Source organism: Nothobranchius furzeri, chromosome 7 (genome assembly GCF_043380555.1).
Source record: "Nothobranchius furzeri strain GRZ-AD chromosome 7, NfurGRZ-RIMD1, whole genome shotgun sequence".
Classification (NCBI taxonomy): domain Eukaryota; kingdom Metazoa; phylum Chordata; class Actinopteri; order Cyprinodontiformes; family Nothobranchiidae; genus Nothobranchius; species Nothobranchius furzeri.
The window spans coordinates 46,752,467-46,773,820 of record NC_091747.1 but is presented as its reverse complement, the minus strand read 5'-3'; the positions used below and the strand labels follow the sequence as shown (position 1 = coordinate 46,773,820).

The following is a 21,354-nucleotide window of genomic DNA, read 5'->3' as shown; positions in this document are numbered from 1 at the left end:
AAGTTAATAGGATTTAAATTGTGCAATAATTGTTTAAACAAAATTAGGCAGGTGCATAAATGCGGGCACCACAAAAAATAAATTCCTCCTTTTGCAGAAATAACAGTCTCTAAATGCAATGAGAGTCTGGATTCTGGTTGAAGGTATTTTGGACCATTCTTCTTTACAAAACATCTCTAGTTCATTCAGGTTTGATGCTTCTGAGCATGGACAGGTCTTCTTAACTCACACCACAGATTGTCTATAATATTCAGGTCTGGGGACCGAGATGGCCATTCCAGAACGTTCTACTTGTTCCTCTGCATGAACGCCTTAGCAGACTGTGAGCAGTGTTTAGGGTTGTTGACTTGTTGAAAGATCCAGCCCCGGTGCAGCTTCAGTGTTGTCATTGATACCTGGAGTCTCCACAATCTGATAATATTAAGTGGAATCCATGCATCCCTCAACATTAACAAGATTCCCAGACTCTGCCCCTGCCACACAGCCCACAGCATGATGGAACCACCACCGTGTTTTACTGTAGGCAGCAGGTGTTTTTCTTGGCATGCTGTGTTCTTTTTCCTCCATGCATAACATCCCTTGTTATGCCCAAATGACTCAGTTTTAGTTTCATCAGTCCAACACCATCCATCCATCTTCTGGACCTGCTTAGTCCACGTAGGGTCGCAGGGGGGCTGGTGCCTATCTCCAGCAGTCAACGGGCAATTAGGCGGGGTACACCCTGGACAGAGAGCCAGTCCATCTCAAGGCAACACAGAGACACACAGGACAAACAACCATGCACACACACTCACACCTAAGGACAATTTAGACAGACCAATCAACCTAACAGTCATGTTTTTGGACTGTGGGAGGAAGCCGGAGTACCCGGAGAGAACCCACGCATGCACATGGAGAACATGCAAACTCCATGCAGAAAGATCCCAGGCCCAGGACCTTCTTGCTGCAAGGCAACAGCTCTAACCACTGCGCCACTGCGCAGCCCTCAGTCCAACACCTTATTCTAAAATGAAGCTGGCTTGTCCAGATGTGCTTTAACAAACCTCAAGCAGCTCTGTTTGTGCTGTGAGTGGAGAAAAGGCTTCCTTTGCATCACTCTCACATACAGCACCTCCTTGTGTAAAGTAAGGAGAGTTTTCTGTATCCTTCCCCTAAAACATGATGGTGAACAATCTGTTTTCAGCTCATGTGAGTTGTTCTGAGACCCCACGTTGCTACTCCTCAAAGAATATTCAAAGATGAGGAAACTTACAATTGGCCCCTTAAATACTTTTTCTTAACAGTGCCCAAATGTATGCACCTGCCCAATTTTTTTAAACAATTTTTGCACAATTTCTGTAAATCCTATAAACTTTGTTTCACTTCTCAAATATCACTGTGTGTGTCTCCTATATGATTCATTTAACTGAAATATTTTATCTTAATAACCAACGATTTATACTGGAAAATCATGAAAATTTACAAGGCTGCCCAGACTTTTGCATCCCACTGCATTTGGTGATCTCAAGCTGGCCTCTGCAGTTGAAATATTTAGTCAGAATAAAACAGACAGATGAATTTATTTTAACATTTATTTACAGAATCACCAGGAAATACGAGAGTGGCAAACAGCCCCTTGAGAATATTCACAACACTTTAGTTTTTATAGATCTGTCGATTTGTAATAAAACAAGCTAACCTTTGGTGAGTTTAAACATGTACACATACGTTCTTGGTTGCACTGATTGAAACAGTCCCAACAAGTTTGTGCAAATTAATTAAACTTATTTTTATTAATGTGCTTTTAAAAACATCAGTATGTAAAATCTTGTGTTTACTTAAGTACGACGTCAGACTTATAATTTTTATTAACATCTTTTTGCTTCTGAAAAAGATGAAAATAACACTGGAGCATTTCTTTAACATCTTTTCCAAAGTCTTTTTAGTCTCATGTTTTCTATGCTTGTTCGTTCTGCTCTATGTTGACCACCAAGCCTTTAGTGTCCACAGGAGCTCGGTTTGGATTGTTGAAGTAGAGCTTGTTGTCAAACGTGCACTCTCCCAGGACAGGTGTGGGTATTTGTATTCGATTACGGAACAGGAAGAAGGCCCCAAGTCCAACTAAAGCAATTATAATTAACACTATAGCTACAGGGATGCCAGCAGATCCATGTGAAACCTCTTGAAAAACAGGAGCTAAGGAGACACAAGCAGAACTTCAACTTGAGACATGCCTTGGAATAAATTTGGTTTCATGTACATTTACTTACCAGCAGATGGAGCCTTTTCTGTGGGGTTTATAACTACAAAAATAATGCAAACAGCATAAGAAACTGTTGGGTCAATGAATCAATCGAACTTTTCTATATAAGACCTTCCACTTCCGTTATGGAAGCCCAAGGTGCTGAACAACACATATCCAAAATGACATGTCAAGAGATTAAAGAAGCATTAAAACTAATTAAGATGTGATCAAAAGGCATTAACACAAAAATTAAACATCATTAGTAAAATTAAGATATATTAAAAACAATTAAAATAAAAGTCAGATGCTAAAAATGGGTCTCAACGACCTACAATGATTGTGACTCATTGCAAAGAGTTGTAGACAGATAAAACCAGGAACCTACTTTTAGGTCTTTTGCAGATGTAAGATCTATATGTGGTGCAGTCGCTTGTGCTCCACTGTCCACTGTCAGAATGGATGGCGACACACATCTCTGACTTTGGAAACCCTGATTTCCAGTTTGTATAGTCCAAAATGCTGTTATCAATCCACATCCAATCACCTGAAACAAAGAAACAGGACTAAACTGAGTAAGACAGTAGCTACATTAAACTTCAGCTCAGAAAATGTACTCTCTTTATTCAAGTACAACAATTAAAGGTGTGGTTCACTGAAAACCCCTTTTTATGATTACTTCTGATTATAATCTGTCACTCTGAGTTTTTCATGCAGGCTGAACATGAAAACAGTCTCCTACACCTATTTCCTGTGTTAGCTTCTGATAGAAAATAGATGGTGAAACTCTAGGATTTGAAAAGCCCGTCCATTTGCATTACTTGGTTCTTTTAAAACATAGAAAAAAAGTTGTTTTTTATCTTGTTTTGCTAACATTTAGGCTAATTACTATAGCCATCCTCAGAACTACAACAAGCAAACAACAACAGAAAGAAAGAAAATCACAACAAAAACAAGAAACCAGAAATCCAGAAAAACAAGAATCAAAACCAGTGATAACTCTTCCTTACATCAAAGGCATCACAGAAAAAAATAATAGCGATAATGAAAAAACACAACATAAACACACCAACTAAACCCACACTTAACAGTTAGAAAAAGACTAGTACACCCAAAGGACAAGATATCAGCAGGACATAAATCAGTCAGAGTCATATACCAAATACAATGCAAACTGCAATAAAACATACATAGGAGAAACCGGACGGCAACTCAACACATGAACAATAGAACATAGAAAGGAATGTGAGAAGGAAACACAACCGAAGACACACAAGAGCAGCAAAACAAGTCAGAAATCACAATAAAGAAATCAGCCGTAACAGACCACTGCACAAGAGAAAATCATTATATGGACTGAGACAAAACAAGGATCATAAACAACAAAAATACAAAAGCTGGATTAAAGAAGCCATAAAAATAAGGACACATGGACCCAGGACCATGAAGAGAGACGATGGAGTCTACACGTTAGATCACGCGTGGGACTGTCATTGAGGAGGAGGGTGCGGGCAGCAGTGGGCGACATCGTCCTCTAATGCCTGCAAATAAATGTAGGAGGTGGCTATAGTAATTAACCAAAGTGTTAGCAAAACAAGGTAAAGTACAACTATTTTTTCTGTTATTAAAGAACCAAGTAACGCAAGTTGACAAAATAACAGAAGCATGTCCACTCTGCGTCCCGCAGACACTTTGCAGAAACTTTTATTGCACCGATCTTGACTCACGATGGGGAAGGCTGTTGTTGTTTTAACGTCCGGGAATCAGCAGTGGATGTCTTGCCTAGTAGAAGCTAACCATTAGCATTGGCAACATCACCACACAGCAGAAGCTCCTCCAGGCTTATGTTATTTGTGAAGATAAAACATAAACTTTGCAAGTTAGTGGAAGAGTGTCATTGCTGTTATCCAATCCGAGGCAAGTTGTCCTAATATCAGGAAATAAGACTCCAAAACCTGCCGTCTGAAGCTCAGCTGTGATGTGAGCAACTTTTAGTTCCAAGAAATGGTGCACCGTTGTATTTTTTCCCCCTCGAGTATGATTTACAAGGCGTTCATTCCTACTAAAGACCACTGCAAGTACACTGATTAAATTAATGAACCACACCTTTAAAGGAGACATAAAATTATTTTTTTTACTAAGTCTTATCGTCCATACAAAGCGTGTTCATGATGTTCTTTGCACAAGATCAATCATACATAAGTGGTTGAAATGACTCGTTTAAATCAAATCAAATCACTTTTATTGTCACGTCACATGTGCAGGTACACTGGTACAGTACATGCGAGTGAAATTCTTGTGTGCGAGCTTCACAGCAACAGAGTTGTGCAAAAATACAGTAATGTAAAAAGAAGTAAAATATAAAAATGGCTAATCTAAGTAATAATATGTATAAGTTGTAATGTATATACATTACTAAATGTTTATGCAAGTATATTATTTATTTATTTATTTTTTAATTTTTTTACTATTATTTATTTTTTATATATTGTTCTACGTGTGTGCGTGTGAGTGTGTTTGTGTGTGTATAGTGTGTATATACGTGTTTTACAAATGAATAAAGTAAACAATAAAATAAGAGATATAAAATATACAGAGGTTGGTTTGTGCAAAACAGTGCCATTAATGTACAGTATGAAGTGTGTAATGTTGGGAGTTTCAGTAGTGAGGGTGAGGTGTCTGCGCCGTGTTCAGCAGTCTGATGGCCTGATGGAAAAAGCTGTCTCTCAGTCTGCTGGTTCTGGACCGGATGCTGCAGAACCTCCTTCCTGATGGAAGTAGTCTGAACAGTTTATGGCTGGGGTGACTTGAGTCCTTGATGATCCTCCCCGCTTTCCTCAGGCACCGCTTCCTGTAGATGTCTTGGAGGGAGGGAAGCTCACCTCCAATAATCCTTTCAGCACATCGCACTACTCTCTGGAGAGCTTTGCGGTTGTAAGCAGTGCTGTTGCCATACCAGGTGGAGATGCATCCAGTGAGGATGCTCTCAATGGTACAGCGATAGAAGGTCCTGAGGATGCGGTGGCTCATGCCAAATCTTTTCAGACTTCTGAGAAAGAAGAGGCGCTGCTGTGCCTTCTTCACTGTATATTCCGTGTGCACTGACCACGTAAGATCCTCTGCCAGATGAACGCCAAGGAAACGGAAGCTGCTCACCCTCTCCATAGCGTCGCCGTTGATGGTGATGTCGGTGTGTATTCCTCTGCTCCTCCGGAAGTCCACTATCATCTCCTTTGTCTTTGTGATGTTGAGGGTGAGACTGTTGTCCTGACACCAGTGGGTCAGGGCGCTGATCTCCTCCCTGTAGGCCGTCTCATCGTCGTTGGTGATGAGACCCACCACTGTGGTGTCGTCCGCATATTTCACAATGATATTGGAGTTTCTCGTGGCTGTGCAGTCGTAGGTGTAGAGTGAGTACAGGAGAGGGCTCAGCACACACCCCTGCGGAGCACCAGTGTTCAGTGTGACGGGGGATGAGGTGGTGCCGCCCAGTCTGACCACCTGGCGTCTGTCAGACAGAAAGTTAAGGATCCAGCTGCAGAGGGAGCTGCTCAGTCCTAGATCCTGCAGTTTCCTGTCCAGCTTCGAGGGAACAATGGTGTTGAATGCTGAGCTGTAATCTACAAACAGCATTCTCACATACGTGTCCCTCTTCTCCAGGTGTGACAGGGCAGTATGAAGTGTCAGGGCTATAGCATCATCAGTGGACCTATTGTGGCGGTATGCAAACTGTAGAGGGTCCAGTGAATCGGGCAGTGCAGAGCAGATGAAGTCCCTGACCAACTTCTCGAAGCATTTGCTCACGATGGGGGTCAGGGCTACAGGTCGCCAGTCATTCAATGTGGAGATGGTGGAGGATTTGGGTACAGGGACAATGGTGGCCATTTTGAAGCAGGCTGGGACTACAGACAGAGAGAGGGAAAGGTTGAAGATGTGTGTAAACACTCCAGCAAGCTGACCCGCGCATGACCTTAGGACGCGGCCGGGAATCCCGTCCGGACCAGTAGCTTTGCGTGCGTTCACCCTCCTGAAGCACCTCCGCACATCCTCTTCAGACACAGTGTGCGCACTGACGTCATCCGCGGTGCGCTCACTGTCCGGTCTCATGGTGTTCGCTGTGTCGAATCTGGCATAGAATGCGTTTAGATCCTCACACAGAGGCCGTGGTCTGCGGTGTGCTGGTTCTCCCTCTAAAGTCTGTGATTGCGTTTAGTCCCTGCCACATACTCTGGGGGTTGTCAAACTGTTGCTCCACCCTGTCTCTGTACTCACGTTTGGCTGCTTTGATCGTCTTCTGGAGTTGGTAATGTGCGTGTTTGTAGTCTGATGTGTTCGCGGAGGCAAAGGCGGTGTTCCGCGCCGCCAGCGCCATTCGCACACCTCCATTAATCCAGGGTTTTTGATTTGGGAAGGATTTAACTGTTCTGGATGGGACAACATCTTCCACGCATTTCCTGATAAATCCGCAGACTGAGTCTGTGTACTCATCAATGTCTCTAGCAGCCGCGTGAAACATTTCCCAGTCCGCCCGATCAAAACAATCCTGCAGCGCAGACTCCGATTGGTCTGACCAACGATGCACCGCCCTCAAGGTTGGAGCTTCCAGTTTTAGCTTCTGTCTGTAGGCAGGTATAAGCAGGATGGAGCGGTGATCTGATTGGCCGAATGGGGCGCGGGGGAGGGCTTTGTACACATCTCGGAAAGAGGTGTAGCAGTGGTCGAGTATCCGATCTCCACGTGTATTGAAATTGATGTGTGGGTGTAGTTTTGGTGAGACTTTCTTCAGGTTACCCTTATTAAAGTCCCCGATCGTAATAAACGCCGCCTCTGGGTGTACGGTTTCCTCATTGCTGATCGCGCTGTACAGTTCTCTGAGTGCTCGGTCAGTGTCAGGCTTGTGGGGGAATGTAAACAGCTGTAATAATCACTGCTGTGAATTCTCTCGGTAGCCAAAATGGCCGGCACTTAATCATCAGGTACTCAAGGTCCGGAGAGCAGAAGGATTTGACCTGGTGCACGTTCACATAATCACACCAGCTGTTGTTGATCATGAAACACACACCGCCACCTCTGCTTTTCCCAGTAAGCTCCTGTGACCTGTCCGCGTGGTGCACGGAGAACCCCGGTAGTTGTACTGCGGTGTCCGGTACTTTGTCCGATAGCCAGCTTTCTATGAGGCAGATCGCGCTGCAGTCCCGCGTCTCTCGCTGGAATGAGATCCGAGCCCGAAGCTCGCACAGCTTGTTCTCCGGGGACTGCACATTAGCCAGTAGTAAACTGGGTAATGGTGGTCTGTTAGTGCGCCGTCTAAGTCGAACCAGAACGCCAGATCTTCTCCCTCTGCGTCGGCGCTTGCGGCCTCCACGGGCCCAGAACAAAGGCGTCTCAGGTGAGATGAATGGGGGATCTGCAAACGGCGGGTCCGTGATGAAAGACCTGAACTCCGGGAATCAATGAGAAAATCTGTCTTTTATGTCCAGTAGGGTTTGTCGGTCGTACACAAGGATACATGTGCTACTCGTGAAAAAATAAAGAAAAAGAAAAAGTAGTAAACACAAAAAACAGCTGTTGCTTGGTGGAGCTCGCGACGAGCCAGCCATAATCGGTGCCATCTTGTCTCCTTGATTAGTCACAAAATTGATGTTTTGTCTTTGTTATTATTATTTTTTTCCAAATTAGGAGTGCCAATAGAGACAGTAGAGAACCACATGGCAGCTCAAAAGACTGTAAAACTGGAGTTTTGCATATGTCCTCTAAACTTCAATCCAGTATACTCACCATCATAGGACTTGTGCAGACCAATCCAGAAACTTTTTACACCGTCCTGCAGAATGTCCAGATTCTGTTGTATGAATGTCCCCTCAACAGGGTCCTCGATACTCACTAATGATGCACCTGGTAACCGCAGTGACACATTGTTACAGTTCATGCAAACAAAAATGTATCAATAAACCAGCAGTGTTCTTCACAAACATACCCATTCTTATACAAGAAACGGAGGCATAGGCCCAGTTTTCTGCCATTGAAAAAAAAAAGGCATAACAATGGCCTCTGAAAGGAATCCAGTTTCTATAACCCTTTGTCTCTGGACAGTTCCCAGGAAGTTGTGGTGGTTCAGTTGGAGCTACATCTGAAATAAGAGAAAGACATCCCCCCCAGTGTCATGAACTATAAGTGAACCATGTGCATTATTTGTTCTAAAAGGCAAAAAAGTTACAAAGTGATTGCCTGACCTGGCGACCTTTTGCAAATAGAATAGTAGGTGCTGGTGCATGGTGCTGTCTTCCATGCTTGGTCCACGTCTATGTACACACAGCCATAGTTTCTTTTTGGCTCATTCTCACCCCATTTGGTAGACGTAAGAAGCCAGTTGTCAACCCACTTGAAGCGTCCTCCAGTCTGAAAAAGATACGAGTGACAATTTTTTTATCGTAGAAACCTTTAGAGCTTGATGATCTTATTTAAAAGCAGATGAGTACCACATTGTTGTTGAGACCAATCCAAATTGGTTCTTTGTGCTTGGAAATCAGCAGAGTGATGAATGCCTGGCTCACAGGGTTCCGTATACTGGCCAGATCTGCATCATCTGCCTGGCACTCTCTTCGTGCTTCATCCCATCTCAATTTCTGGGTCACCAGCTTGTAGGAGTCATTGCCAATCTTGTGAAAGGTCTTTGATGACACAGTAGTGGCTGGTACTGCAATCTGGGAGTCTGAGAGGACAAGATTCTGGTACTTTAGTCAGTGTCTAAAGACCTAGTTGTAGTAAGGCAGTGAAAGAAAAAAAGAATACATTTATGGTGGCATTAATAACAAACGAGCTATACCTGGCTAGCATTTATTGTAACATGCTTATCATAATGGAGCCTCCGAAGAAACAAAGAAAACATTTATCTGATGAAGCTAAAAAAAAAGAGTATCTGACCACATTAGGTGTCAAGCAAGAGTAAACATCAGGAGTTTTCTGAATCACTAGAGTTCAGACACACGAGTCCTGCTTGTTTTAGATCGTGAACACTGCTGACTGTGATGAACCGGTCCAGTAGAAACTGATGAAGGCTGAGGAGACATTTCAGCAGTTAGATTAAAAGGGCTTTCCTCATGAGATGAGAGTGAGACACACGCATCTGACCCCTTCACATGCTCTCATGGACAATGGAGTGAGGTGAAATGAGTGTCCCCCCCTTGTTCACGAACAGTAGAGAGTGGTGAATACATGGGTCATCCACCCCCACTCTCCCACATGGAAAGCTGCAAAAGTTGGTAGCTCTGGATGAAAGCATGAAAACATGAGCACACAGGGAGGAGGAGAGTTTCAGGTTCGTTTTTTTGACAGTGAATGCAATGTTTCGCTTTAAAAGAACACTCAGCAATTTTGGCTTGCTTTTAGTAGCCCCTGGAGTCAGTTTTAATTCACTGTTATAAAAATGATGCTGAACCTCTCTTTCCCACTGTCAGTTTGTGTTTTTAACATCTTAATCTAACAGCTTAAATGTCTCCTCAGCCTTTATTAGTTTCTACAGGAGCGATTCGTCACTAAATCAAACAAACCAGCTGTGTTCACAGTCTAAAGCATGGAGGAATTGTGCTGGAAGCAAACTCCAAAACTAGAATGTTGGCTAGCCACTTTACAATTGACTAACTGAGTAAATATGACAATGATCCTGTGAGGAGGAATCATATGACCACAGGGAAAGGCTGTAGCCTGTCGGCAAACCCAAACAAGGAAGTATGAGCGTTGGGTGATCACAAACATTTTCGAAGACATTGATCTATATAAGATGTCCTTGGGCATGTTAGTCTACCAGCTACAAGTGGCTGGTTCATAGGACCATGGGCAAGACTGCTGGCCGGTGGCGTCAGCTGGCTGGCAGCACTGCTCAGCGGTAGCCAGGGTACATGTGGCACGCTTAGGATTCGACAATGTATGATACAAGAACCTCGAGTAGAGATGAGAAAGCATCAACGAATGAGGTAAGAAGAGAGCTTATGTGGGTCTAGGGTGAGTGATTGATCAGTGATGGAACGGAATGTGGTCACTACCATCTGACAATCATATTTAGCAATAATTACAAACCCAGAGAAAGCTAAAACATGCACAGACAAAACATATTAAAGTTGTATTTTTAAGCACAATAGAATCATCATTAGGTTTGCATCCAATTTGAATCCTTATTTGTCTTTGGGCTCTCGCGATTCAGAAAACTTCTTCATTGACTCTTGTTTGACTCCTATTGTGATCAGATGTTTGTTTTATAGTTTGTTTTAGCTCCATAAGATTGACTCTTCTGAGGCGCCACCATGATAAACATATTACTATAAATACTATCCAGGTATACACAGACAGAGACTGAACAAGCTAGTTTAAAAAGGCTAGCTTGGTTCTAGGCTGCCAAGTAGATTCAGTTGAGGAGATGTGTAAAAGGAGGATGCTGGTGAAGATGACCTCCATCTTGGAATACCCCTCCCACCCACTGCATTCCACTTTGGAGACCATGGACAGCTCCTTCGGAGACAGACTGAGACATCCCTGATGTAAAACAGAATGCTACCGTAGGTCATTCTTCCCCTCTGCAGTAAGAGTGTATAGTTCCTCCGTTTAATTGGTACTGGCGTTATCCTGGTACACAGTAACATCAATGCAATACTCAGTATGTGTTCAATAAATACCTGATTTTAGTATGTCTGTGTTCCTTATGCTGCATAGTTCTGGAAACCCAATTTTTCTTTGTATTTGTTGCTTTTAGTGGTTGAAGTTTATAATGACTCTATTACGCTTATTGCCTTTGTGCGTTTACCTGCAATCTTGTTATTATTTAAGTGATTCCATTTCTCTATATGTGGTGCTGGAGCAAGTGAATTTCACCACTGTGGGATTAATACATTCTATTCTATTGTCTAGCGCATATCAGTCCTGAGGTGTAAACATGGATTGCTGTAAAGCATTACTGCTTCACACAAGAAACTAAGTTCTCACCAACATTTTTTTTACAGATGAAGCCACGTTTTACAGCACAGTATTCCACCTTCCACTGTCCTTTAAGTTTATTGGTGCTCCCCACCATGATGACACAGTCAAACACCTGTCAAATACACCATTATTTAAACTTTAAAACTGGTTTACAATATGCAAAATTGGTCCTTCATAGTTTTTTTATTGATTAACCAGAAGGAGAAGACAAGAAACAACAATAACCTCATTGAAATATGAGTTGGGATAGCCTTTAGCCCAGTTGGTGAATGTGATGGCTTTGCCGTTTGTCCACACAAAATGCATCTCCCGGTTGATATCATTCATGCCAATCCACACATCATCATTGTGATGTAACAACTGGGTTGTTAAGAATGCTGTACAAAACACAAAAATTGTATTCGTTGTGTGAAATGTAATACATTTTCAAACAACAAAAATTGTGAACTTAATCAACAGTAACATGCATCAACATTGATAGTACGTTTGACCTTGCTCCATTTTGTTGGCTATGGACACCAGATTTCCTCCCTCTTGGACGCAATACGTCCTGGCATCCCACCAGTCCTTGTTATTGCCCGTAAATAATTTGTAGCACTATGTGAAGAAGAAAAATGTATTGTATTAGTTCCCAATGCCCATTAAAGTGTAGAGTATTTCAACACATTTTACTAAGTATAAGAACTGAAGCCAATCTAATCTTTTCTTGGTATTAGCCTTTGATAACGGTGACTAAAGTCACTCATCACTGACTGAGACAATAGGTCTGTTTCCACTATGACAACTTCCAGATAATTTTACCAAACTTTGTGGTAATGTATATTTCTTCATTTTACCTGACTGGCCTAAAGGGACAACTTTTCCTTTCAGGAGCCAAGTACCTCCCTGAAATAGGAAGCCCAAATCACGTCTATCTATTTTATATCCTTGGATGTCAAAAAAAAATTAAACAGTAAATGGCCTGTATTTGAAATAGTGCCTTCTAGCATCCAGGAACCCCCCAAGGTGCTTTACAACACAATCAGTCATTCATCCATTCACACACATGTTCACACCCTGGTGTTGATGAGCTACATTGTAGCCACAGCTGGCCTGGGACATACTGGCAGAGGTGAGTCTGCCGTACACAGGCACCACCAGTCCCTCCGATCACCACCAGCAGGCAAGATGGGTTAAAGGTGGTTTTCCAGGAACGCTACTCAGCCTAAAACAGCTCTGTACAGCGTGGTTTAAATCAGTCCATCTGAGTATAGTTTTGTTCCCATGCCAGCTCCATGACCCAAAGGGGATGCGCCCCTCATAGATGCAGAGGGAGGGGGGGGGGGGGGGATTTTTCGCATGACAAAATAACATGAGGTGATCAGTAAACAGTGTAAGGTAACTTGTATGCTCCACAGAAACACAACTGAGCTGAAAAGTGTTGCTGTTGCTGGACATTTTGCTCAGTTTTATGGTTTTTTGTCACACTCTGAACCAGGAAATGGCTGCAGGCAGAGAAACAGAAAGCAAAAAACTCTGGAGCAACCAGTGACTCTGCCCCCTAGCCAGTCAGCAGCCATAATTACGTTGCCCGCCCTACTCAGCCTTACCAGGTCAACGGAGCAGGGACTTAAAATAGGGGACAAAGTAGAGGGAAAATACCGAACCGTGCCCTTGGAAACAGTGGTCGGGTCGAGCTGCATCGGTCCAAGTTGCTCTGAGTAGCGTTCCTGGAAAACCACCTTTAGTGTCCCGCTCAAGGACACAACAACAGCAACAGACTGAGTGGAGCTTAAACCAGCAACCTTCCAATTACGGTGGACCACTTAACTCTTTTACCAGCATTGTCCCATGAATGAATGAATAGGATAAAGGTTATTTTCTTATCCTGTTTGACATGTGCCACATGTTTCACATACACTCTCTGGCAAAGAAAACGGGGTCACCACCTTGTTTGAACTAACTAAATAGGTACGGGCCTCCTATTGGATAATTACTGCATGGATGATTACCTTTCAGCAGTTATTTAACCCTGACTGGTACAATGAGTTGCTTCTCATTTCTTAAACAACCATGCTGAAAGACACATCTGGTGGCTGTGGAAAAGATGGTCTGTTTGAGAAGAGTCAAATCACTGGCATGCATCAAGCAGAGAGAACATCTAAGGAGATTGCAAAAACTACTGAAGTTGGGGTAAGAACTGTCCAACTCAGTATTACAACCTGGAAGTATAGTAAGTATGGTGAGTAGGTAAAGGGGCATTATGGAAGTTTGACAGCCAAAACATGTATAAAAATAATAAATTTCTTCTTAATACATTCTCCTGCAATGCCCTGGTCCTGTAGAATGAGCCCTGGCATTTTTACTGTGATTGCCTGTTTTTCTGTAAAATCACAGAAAAAGAGAGCTGCTCGGGTCGAGCAAGCTGCTTCATGCGCGTTCACGCTCAGGCATAGCCCTTCGAACCGTTCTTAAAAGGTACAGATACAAGTAATGTCACTGGCGTGTTAGCTTGCCTAGTTGGATGTGGGACCTTCATGCAGAAGACCCGGGTTCGATTCTAGATGGGAAAATAGTTTATTTAGAGTTTCTTTTTTACATTAATGGAATATTTTTTTACAGTAAGATGCCCACATTTTTATTTGAGACTCGCCGAACGGCATTGCATTTACAGATAAAAAAGATGTGGGTTCAACTTTCATTTTGGAACAATTTTTCAACAGCATGCAGGAGGACTGACCCATCTTAAACCTTTGTTGGCTGTGCTGAAGAGAAAGGTACAGAACCAAATTATTTTATTAATTAGCTGCGCATTCTCCTGTCCTCTGGGCCACACACACACACACACACACACACACACACACACACACACACACACACACGGAGCTGACTGTCTCAGCTGTTACATTACGGAGTGTGCACGTACAGCATGCGCGCCTCGTGCACAAGCCTACTATAGAAGCTGCCATTACGCTTTTGGCCTGAGGGGGCAATCGCGAGCATGAAAATTCAAAACTCCGTAAAGTCCCTGTAAGTACATTTTTAGTGGAAACCTATCGTCTTTGAGGAAGAAATGTGTCAAGAAAAAAACCCTGAATGATTGTGATTGGTGATCACTTAAACGTTTGAAATCAAATAGAAGACAAATCAACAGTAGAACTCAGGGCTATGTTTAATTGTGAAGTAAGAGCATTTCTACACGCACAATGTGAAGGGAACCAAAGGGATTGGGACACATCTGTGTAGCCGTAAGAAAACTGCTGATCAGTGAGGCAAACTAGAAAAGGCTTCAATTAGCTAGGGAGCATAAAGATTGGACACTGGAGCAATGGAAGAAGGTCATGTGGTCTGATGAGTCCAAATGGACCCTGTTCCAGAGTGATGGGTGCATCATGCCTAATGCCTACAGTACAAGCCTGTGGGGACAGTGCCATGATCTGGGGTTGCTGCAGTTGATCAGGTCTAGGTTCAGCAACAGAATGTGCTCCAAGAACTACGTGAGTTCAGATTTTAGAATCTGAGTCCCGATCAGTAAAACTTGGTTTTAAAGTATCAAAAATTAATTGGTCATAAAAATAGGCATGCTGTGCTTGGTGTCCATCTTTGCTGGATGCTTTTGTGTATTACCTTTCGTTGGAAGGAAACCCACTCAGGTGAACATCCTCCTTGAGGGACTGTTGTTGGTGCCATAGTTGTGTTGACAAAATTGTTGCTTCTTTTGCAGATAAAGGGAATCTCTGAACCACAGTTAATGTCGTTCCAGAACCCTAAAGTGTAGTTTAGTTATTAGTTAATACCTACAAAAACAACTGATTATCATAAGTTTCTGTATTAGACCCACCCATGCTCTTGTACATAGTCACACAATTTTCTTCATTGTTGGCAAAGTTGGGCTCATTGCGTTCCCAAGCAGTGTAAGTCACTGGTGTCCCATCCAGCCAACTAGAAATAAGAAAACCTTACAATTTCTACTATGCACACAGACTTGATTGAGACCAAATGCCAGAGGTGTGACACTGTGGCATCATCGAGTCATCTCCATGTCATGTTTTTGTTCTGCTCAGCAATTAAACCAGGTGATTTCAATCAGCACAGTGAATTAACCTGGTTCAGTTGCTGAGCAGAACATGAACATGGAGATGACTTGATGATGCCACAATGTCACACTTCTGCCAAATACTGAAGACCAATATTCTGAGTTTTTCACTTTAATAATCCTGTTTGACTTACCTGAAAGATTTATCCAGATTCACAATCATGCCAATGTAGTACTGGTTTTCTGCACCTTTGGCTATCTGTATGGACATAAACACAATGGGCTTTACATTTGTTAAAACCCACATGTTAGCCATTTGTACCAGTGGGCTTTGGTGTATGAATAGATGCAACATCATTTTGACCTAGTCTGTTTTATAATGAAATGTATTTCTCACTTGTTTCCAGAGGAACCTCCTCTCACTTTCTCCTGTTATGACTGCAAGTTCACCAAAGTTTTTTTTGCAGTAGGTTCTGGCAGCTTCCATTGGTAAGGTGTCAGTATTGATGAGGTAATGACTGTCGTTGTATATGAGCCATCCATCTTCTGTGGTGTTGTACTCTGCAAGGAGAATAAACAGCTGACAGGAAGTCATAACCTATGGGGGGTGAGGGCGGCTCAGGGGTCAGGAGTTTGCCCTGTAATTGGTGGGTTGCCAGCTCAAACCCAGGCTCTGTCAGTATCAGTCGTTGTGTCCTTGCCTGGTGAAAGTGGCTCCTATGTTCGGCAGCGTTGTCTCTGTCAGTGTGCCCCAGTGTAGATGTGGCTGTATTGTAGCCCATCATCACTTGTGCTTGAATGTGGGCGTGAGTGGGTGAATGACTGACTGTATGGTCCTTGCCTTGTTGTGTAAAGCATTTTGGAGTCCTCTGACTGAGCCAAGGCCTATACAAGTCATTTGTCATTAACTATGCCAACGGCTGTCTGGTGTTGAAGTTGGGAACAACATCATAATTGGTAAAATGCTAACACCAGACATTTTTTATTCTCTTCTTGTCTCAGTATTATAGTGGAAAATCATTCAGACCATCACTGAAACCTACCTTCAACAACCAAGGCAGGCTCAGGTTTGGGTGTAACTCCTGAAAACACAAAAACCGTCATCGTTACCAACTCAAACAGAATTTCAAAGTATGTATAAATCACCTCAGTTTGTGGAATTCATTGAGGTTTTACCTTTGCGTATCTGGCAAATCCAGTCATTATAGACCTCACAGTGCCGATCATTCCAGTGACGTCCGTAGAAGGCCTGGACTTCTGCACAATGTTCGTTGTCATTGTGGTTGTTTGGTTCTCCGAAGCCCCAATTTTGATAGCCAAACTAGGTCAGAGATTTAGGAAAAGCACATAGTAATGCTTAAGTTTAAAACAAGAAATCAGCAACCTAATACATTATTTGTGGATTAAAATCAGATGCCACTTACGTTTGAATCATCACTCCAGGCATAACCTTCATTGGTACCCTTTAGTTTGGCACCTATCCATGCTGGGTCAGACATTTGGTATCTTTAAGAAAGTAGAAAACACAAAATCACCTAATTTCAGTTACAATGCCTGATAGTAGCTTTGACATATGCAAGATGTTAATGGAAGTAAGCATACGCTAAATATTCCAGGTCCAGCAAACTGTGTATACTCATCAGGTGTCCACCCATGGCCTTGCAGAAGTCTTCTGCTTCCTGCCAAGTCTTCTTGTGTTCTTTCATCTCCCTGTAAAGCTTTTTGATGAATGCGGAAAAAAGGTATTTTTCAGGTTTATAAAACAGTATGCATATCAATTGAAAGCAGTTTGTCCTCCTACTTTGTAGCAGACATTCCTTTTGGCAGCAGGGGTCCATGTAGATGGACAGTTCTGAGCTGGGGTGGTTGGAGGAACTGTGGTTACCGGGGCCCCCTCTGCCAGCTTCTTACAAATATACTTCTGCTTGTTGTTGCAGCTGATAACATCCCATAATCCTGCAAAAATCCCAGTGGTCATGGCAACACATCCCTGTTTCCTGCCTTTAGTTGAACATGTAAAGAAAGAGAGTAAAAAGCACAATACATTAAATAAACTCATTAATGAAGAAGTGAACCACAGTATTTTTGAAGCTGTAGCTAACAGGAGGGATGTTTGCTTTACCTGGCATGCCCACGTTGAAATGAGTGAAGGTGACTTTTCTCATGGTTGTCCATTTGAAAGTATGTATGTCTTCCACGTTGGACAAACCTGTCCAGAAATACTTTTCTGGTCTCAGTCCTACCAAACTGATGAGGAAAGCGTTCTCAAATCTGAACAAAAATAAAGCCTTTGGTTTATTCCTGAGGTCGTTCATTTGTTGTCATTTGCAGCCGTTGGTTTTTAGAAAACTGATGTAAACACTTTAACTCATTACCTATCATTGATGTCCAATAGGTTGGCGCCAGCCACTGAGCATGCCTGCTTCGCCTCTTCAAAGGTTTTTGTTTCAGCTCCTATGTTATAACAATAGGAGCCAAATCGGACAGAACCCTGTAAAAACAAACCACTGTGAACTTCTGAAGCTGATACAGTTTTTATGTTATAGTCCAGTGTTATCAACAGGAAAACAATAACTCACAAGCTTGCATCCTGGGTTGACTTCCTGCTGGGCACCTTCAGATGGTTTAACAGAGGCCTTCTTCTTACAAATGTACCCATACGTCTTCTCACACATGTGGTCCGCCCACTTTCCGTCCTGTTTGAGAGAAATTAGGGAAATTAGAAAAGTAGAGCAGCTGAATTTTTTTGACATTTGAACAACGATGGACGTTACTTTTCCCCGGATGAGGACACAGTCTTCCAGGAAGCTGTTATCATGGGATGGCTCGTCACTCTGCCACTGGGTGAAGGTGACGTGGGAGTGATCGGACCATTCAAAAAGCATCTGGTTCTTCTGGTCGTTCAGGCCGATCCAAAGCACATCTGTCTGTACTGAGATGTAAATAATGCAGATGAAAATAAAATGGTTCATCTTTATTCCTACAATAACATTTTCAATTTGTTTTCCTCCTCAACATTTGTTTTCTTTTATTGATCTCAGCATTTCAACTTTATTCAGAAACTAATATTTTTTACATTCTTTTCATCACTTTTACCCCATGTCTCTAATTTTTGGAATAGCATTTGGACTTTTCTCTGGAAATATTATATGGACACTTTTCCTCTACACATTTTCAAATGTTGTCTCATATTTGTTTGGAAATAACTATTTGAAATTTTTAGGGTTAGGGGTTTTTTCGGAAACAGAGAAATAGCTGTAAAAACTACCGATAACGCCAGGGAAAGGTTCCAGTACGCTGAGATGTATGCCAATTTAAAAGTATCGCACCACATAAAGAGTTGGCTCCTCCCATATTTCTGTCACAGTGGCCTATTGCAAGACAGCAAACCTTGAAACTATAATTCATAGAGAAATTAGCAAACAGAAAACTAGCAAATAATGAAAAGCAATAATTGAACTCCACAGAGGGTCAATGGCATTTTAACTACATACAAAGATAGTTTAAAATAAAGAAACCCTGGTATGTTCGATTGTGGGAATTCGTGTGCTTACGGTAACCAGACTGGGATATGATGAAGCTCTGCTCCTCTATATTGTGTATACTGGCCAAATCTGCTCCATCCTTGTGGCACGCAGCCAAAGCATCCTTCCACATCTTCTTAGTCCTCTCCAGGTAGTAACAGTCTCCTCCATAAGGAACCCAGTGACTGGGACAGAAGCTGGGTCCTTTACCTCCAGGAACAAAATCAGTTAACTATGACCATGACTTTAACGATTAACCAGATTCTTTGCATTTCAAGTGTGAAACTTACTTGGTGGTAGAGGCAATCTGGTTGAGTTTCCTTTCCGACAAATGTAACCAATTCTTTTGTCGCAGGACTTGCTCTCCCATTTTGATGCTTTTGCAGCATTTAGAGCTGCACAGGTGAGCCCAGGTGCTGAGGAGGGATGGCCTGTTGGATTCGTGTAGAACATCTTAACTTCATTTTCTCCTGTGCTAATCAAACATATCATATACTAATGTCCTCACTAACCAGGAGCCCAGTTTAAATATCTGAATGGGTTCCCGTTGCTCCACTGCCACCCGCTCTCAAAATCCAAGCTGTTCAGCCCGATCCAGAGAGAAATTCCCAAATGATTCGTCAACCCTGAATGAACACAAGCATTAAGGAGAAGATCAAATTCAGAAGCATCGTTTATGTAGATGGCAGAAGGTCAGCTCGCTTGTTACCTGAAATGAACGACTGTTCATGGAGCTCTACGATGCTGAGGAGGTCAGCTCCCTGCTGCTGGCAGCTCCTCCGGGCCTGAGACCAGGTCAGAGCTGCTTGTGAGTTCATCTGATACTGAACTCCAGTGACTGGGTCTGTGTTCCAGCCAGTCGATGCTAAATAATACATAGCATTTACATCCAGTGACACTACATGGTCCTTTTTAACAGCAGACATGTATTTTTTTGATGTAAACTATGTAGGAATTAGAGGTTGAAAAGTTATGTTGCACATACTTTTGGTTGCACAAAACCCCCACTTCTTCTCTTTGTCGTAATCTCTTGTTGTTGCACACCACATCTGTCCATCTGAGCGGCCATCCTTTGTGCATTCAGCGTACCATTTCTCCTGGTACCTAAAGGGGAACTGACAAGGTCTTCCGAATGCGTTCCCCCCAATAGTGAAAACCTCTGAGGAGACAGATTTACAGATGGAAAGAATCATCACAGTTCGTAGGACATTTCTACCTTCATCTTTTGCTTTTATATAGCTTTGCTTTAATTTGACTTCCAGGCTAGTTTTTTACTTTCCCAGCAGATCCTTTTCAGAAATCTTGGAAAGTAAAAAAAAATCAGGAAAGTAGTCTTCATTCTGTTTGTCACTGAAAATAAAGTAAATTTACTATCAGATTGATTCTAAAAGACCTAATTAAATATTAAATACCTTTTAATTAATGTAGAAACATCTTAAAACATTTCCAGATTTGGAAAAACCGAAGGGTCCTCCAGTTTAGCAACCACTGCAGAAGCATAATTCAATTTGTTTATTGCAGACGCAAGACACCTACCTTGAAACCCCTTTGAACAAAGGTCCCCCTGAGAGCCAAAAATCCTCCAGCGACTCCACACCCCCGAGCCTTTATAGATCATTACATTTTTCTCTTTACGGTTGCCATAGTTTAGGTGCAGGTCCTGGTCTTTAAGACCAAAAAGGGTCTCGTTCTTGCATTGCCAGTGCTGAAGAACACTGCTCTCGTTGCACTCGAAGAGGAGAACCTTCACCCAGTCTTTAATCTCTGCGGCGCCCAGACACAATTTGAGGGACAGGCTGAGAAGGCGAGACTCAGAGGCCCAGCGAAACTGCTGCTCCTTGGCGTGGGGATCACATTGATCCAGAGTTACCGATGTGGCGCTCTCTGCTTTTATGCACTTGTTGTGGTCCTGGTTGAAGATGAGGAAGATGCCATTGTCTGGAGAAGAACACAACCAAAGTAATGTACATCACCATTGGAGTAGGAATGTGCTTAAGACACTTACCTATGTCAGCAGAGATGGAGACAAGTTGCAGGAGACAAAGAACCAATGGAAGTTCTGACCTGGATAACATCCTCAGAGTGTTGTTTAGACTTAGTTTGAAGATAGTTTTTCAGTAATGAGAGTATGGGACTGGTGTGTGCAGAGGTGCACAACAGAGAGCGGTAATGACACAAAGTCATGGTGTTTCTCTCCTCTTAACTACAGTGATGGATATCCTGTCACATGGTTAGCTGTGGTTGGTTGGATGTCTACAACTTCCAAGAGCTTTCACTACACTTTTTGGGGAAGAGGAGGAACGACGATTTCACCTCCAAGTCATAAAAGTCAGCTTAGGGTGTTTGGTGGGGGGGAATCCAGAGAAACACAGAAATTTGAGGAGAAATTTCTAAATAACTTTATCGAAGCACTTTTTTCCAGGTTTAAAAATGTTATCAATACGTTATCTGAGATAAACCCAGAAAGCTTACATCATTCAACAAGAACTTTTGTTGTCTTAAAATGTAGCTGTGAGGAGATTAGACAGGATTTTTTTTCCAGGACCTGCTCTCAAAACGTGCACCGGGCTCCAGGTTAAGATTAAAATTATTTAAGTCAGTAGGCAGAGAGCTGGAGGAAATCC

At 42.5% G+C, this 21,354-nt stretch overlaps 1 protein-coding gene across 1 annotated transcript; it reads right to left on the bottom strand.

Moving 5' to 3' along the window:
• Nucleotides 1-1,553: 1,553 nt before the first annotated feature.
• Nucleotides 1,554-20,925, bottom strand: LOC129167187 (macrophage mannose receptor 1). The gene is made up of 30 exons (XM_054751482.2): nucleotides 20,736-20,925; nucleotides 20,267-20,668; nucleotides 19,716-19,889; nucleotides 19,440-19,595; nucleotides 19,243-19,356; nucleotides 19,021-19,161; nucleotides 18,761-18,940; nucleotides 17,981-18,138; nucleotides 17,786-17,902; nucleotides 17,582-17,697; nucleotides 17,329-17,477; nucleotides 17,008-17,207; nucleotides 16,809-16,924; nucleotides 16,631-16,712; nucleotides 16,383-16,527; nucleotides 16,250-16,288; nucleotides 15,604-15,767; nucleotides 15,401-15,465; nucleotides 15,012-15,112; nucleotides 14,798-14,937; nucleotides 11,683-11,788; nucleotides 11,417-11,568; nucleotides 11,198-11,303; nucleotides 8,701-8,933; nucleotides 8,455-8,620; nucleotides 8,199-8,351; nucleotides 8,000-8,116; nucleotides 2,610-2,768; nucleotides 2,250-2,282; nucleotides 1,554-2,175 (listed from the first exon to the last, which is right to left on the bottom strand). Exons 1-30 carry the CDS (start codon nucleotides 20,803-20,805, stop codon nucleotides 1,937-1,939), a joined length of 4,293 nt encoding a protein of 1,430 aa, XP_054607457.2. The 5' UTR covers nucleotides 20,806-20,925; the 3' UTR covers nucleotides 1,554-1,936.
• Between the last annotated feature and the right edge of the window lie 429 nt (nucleotides 20,926-21,354).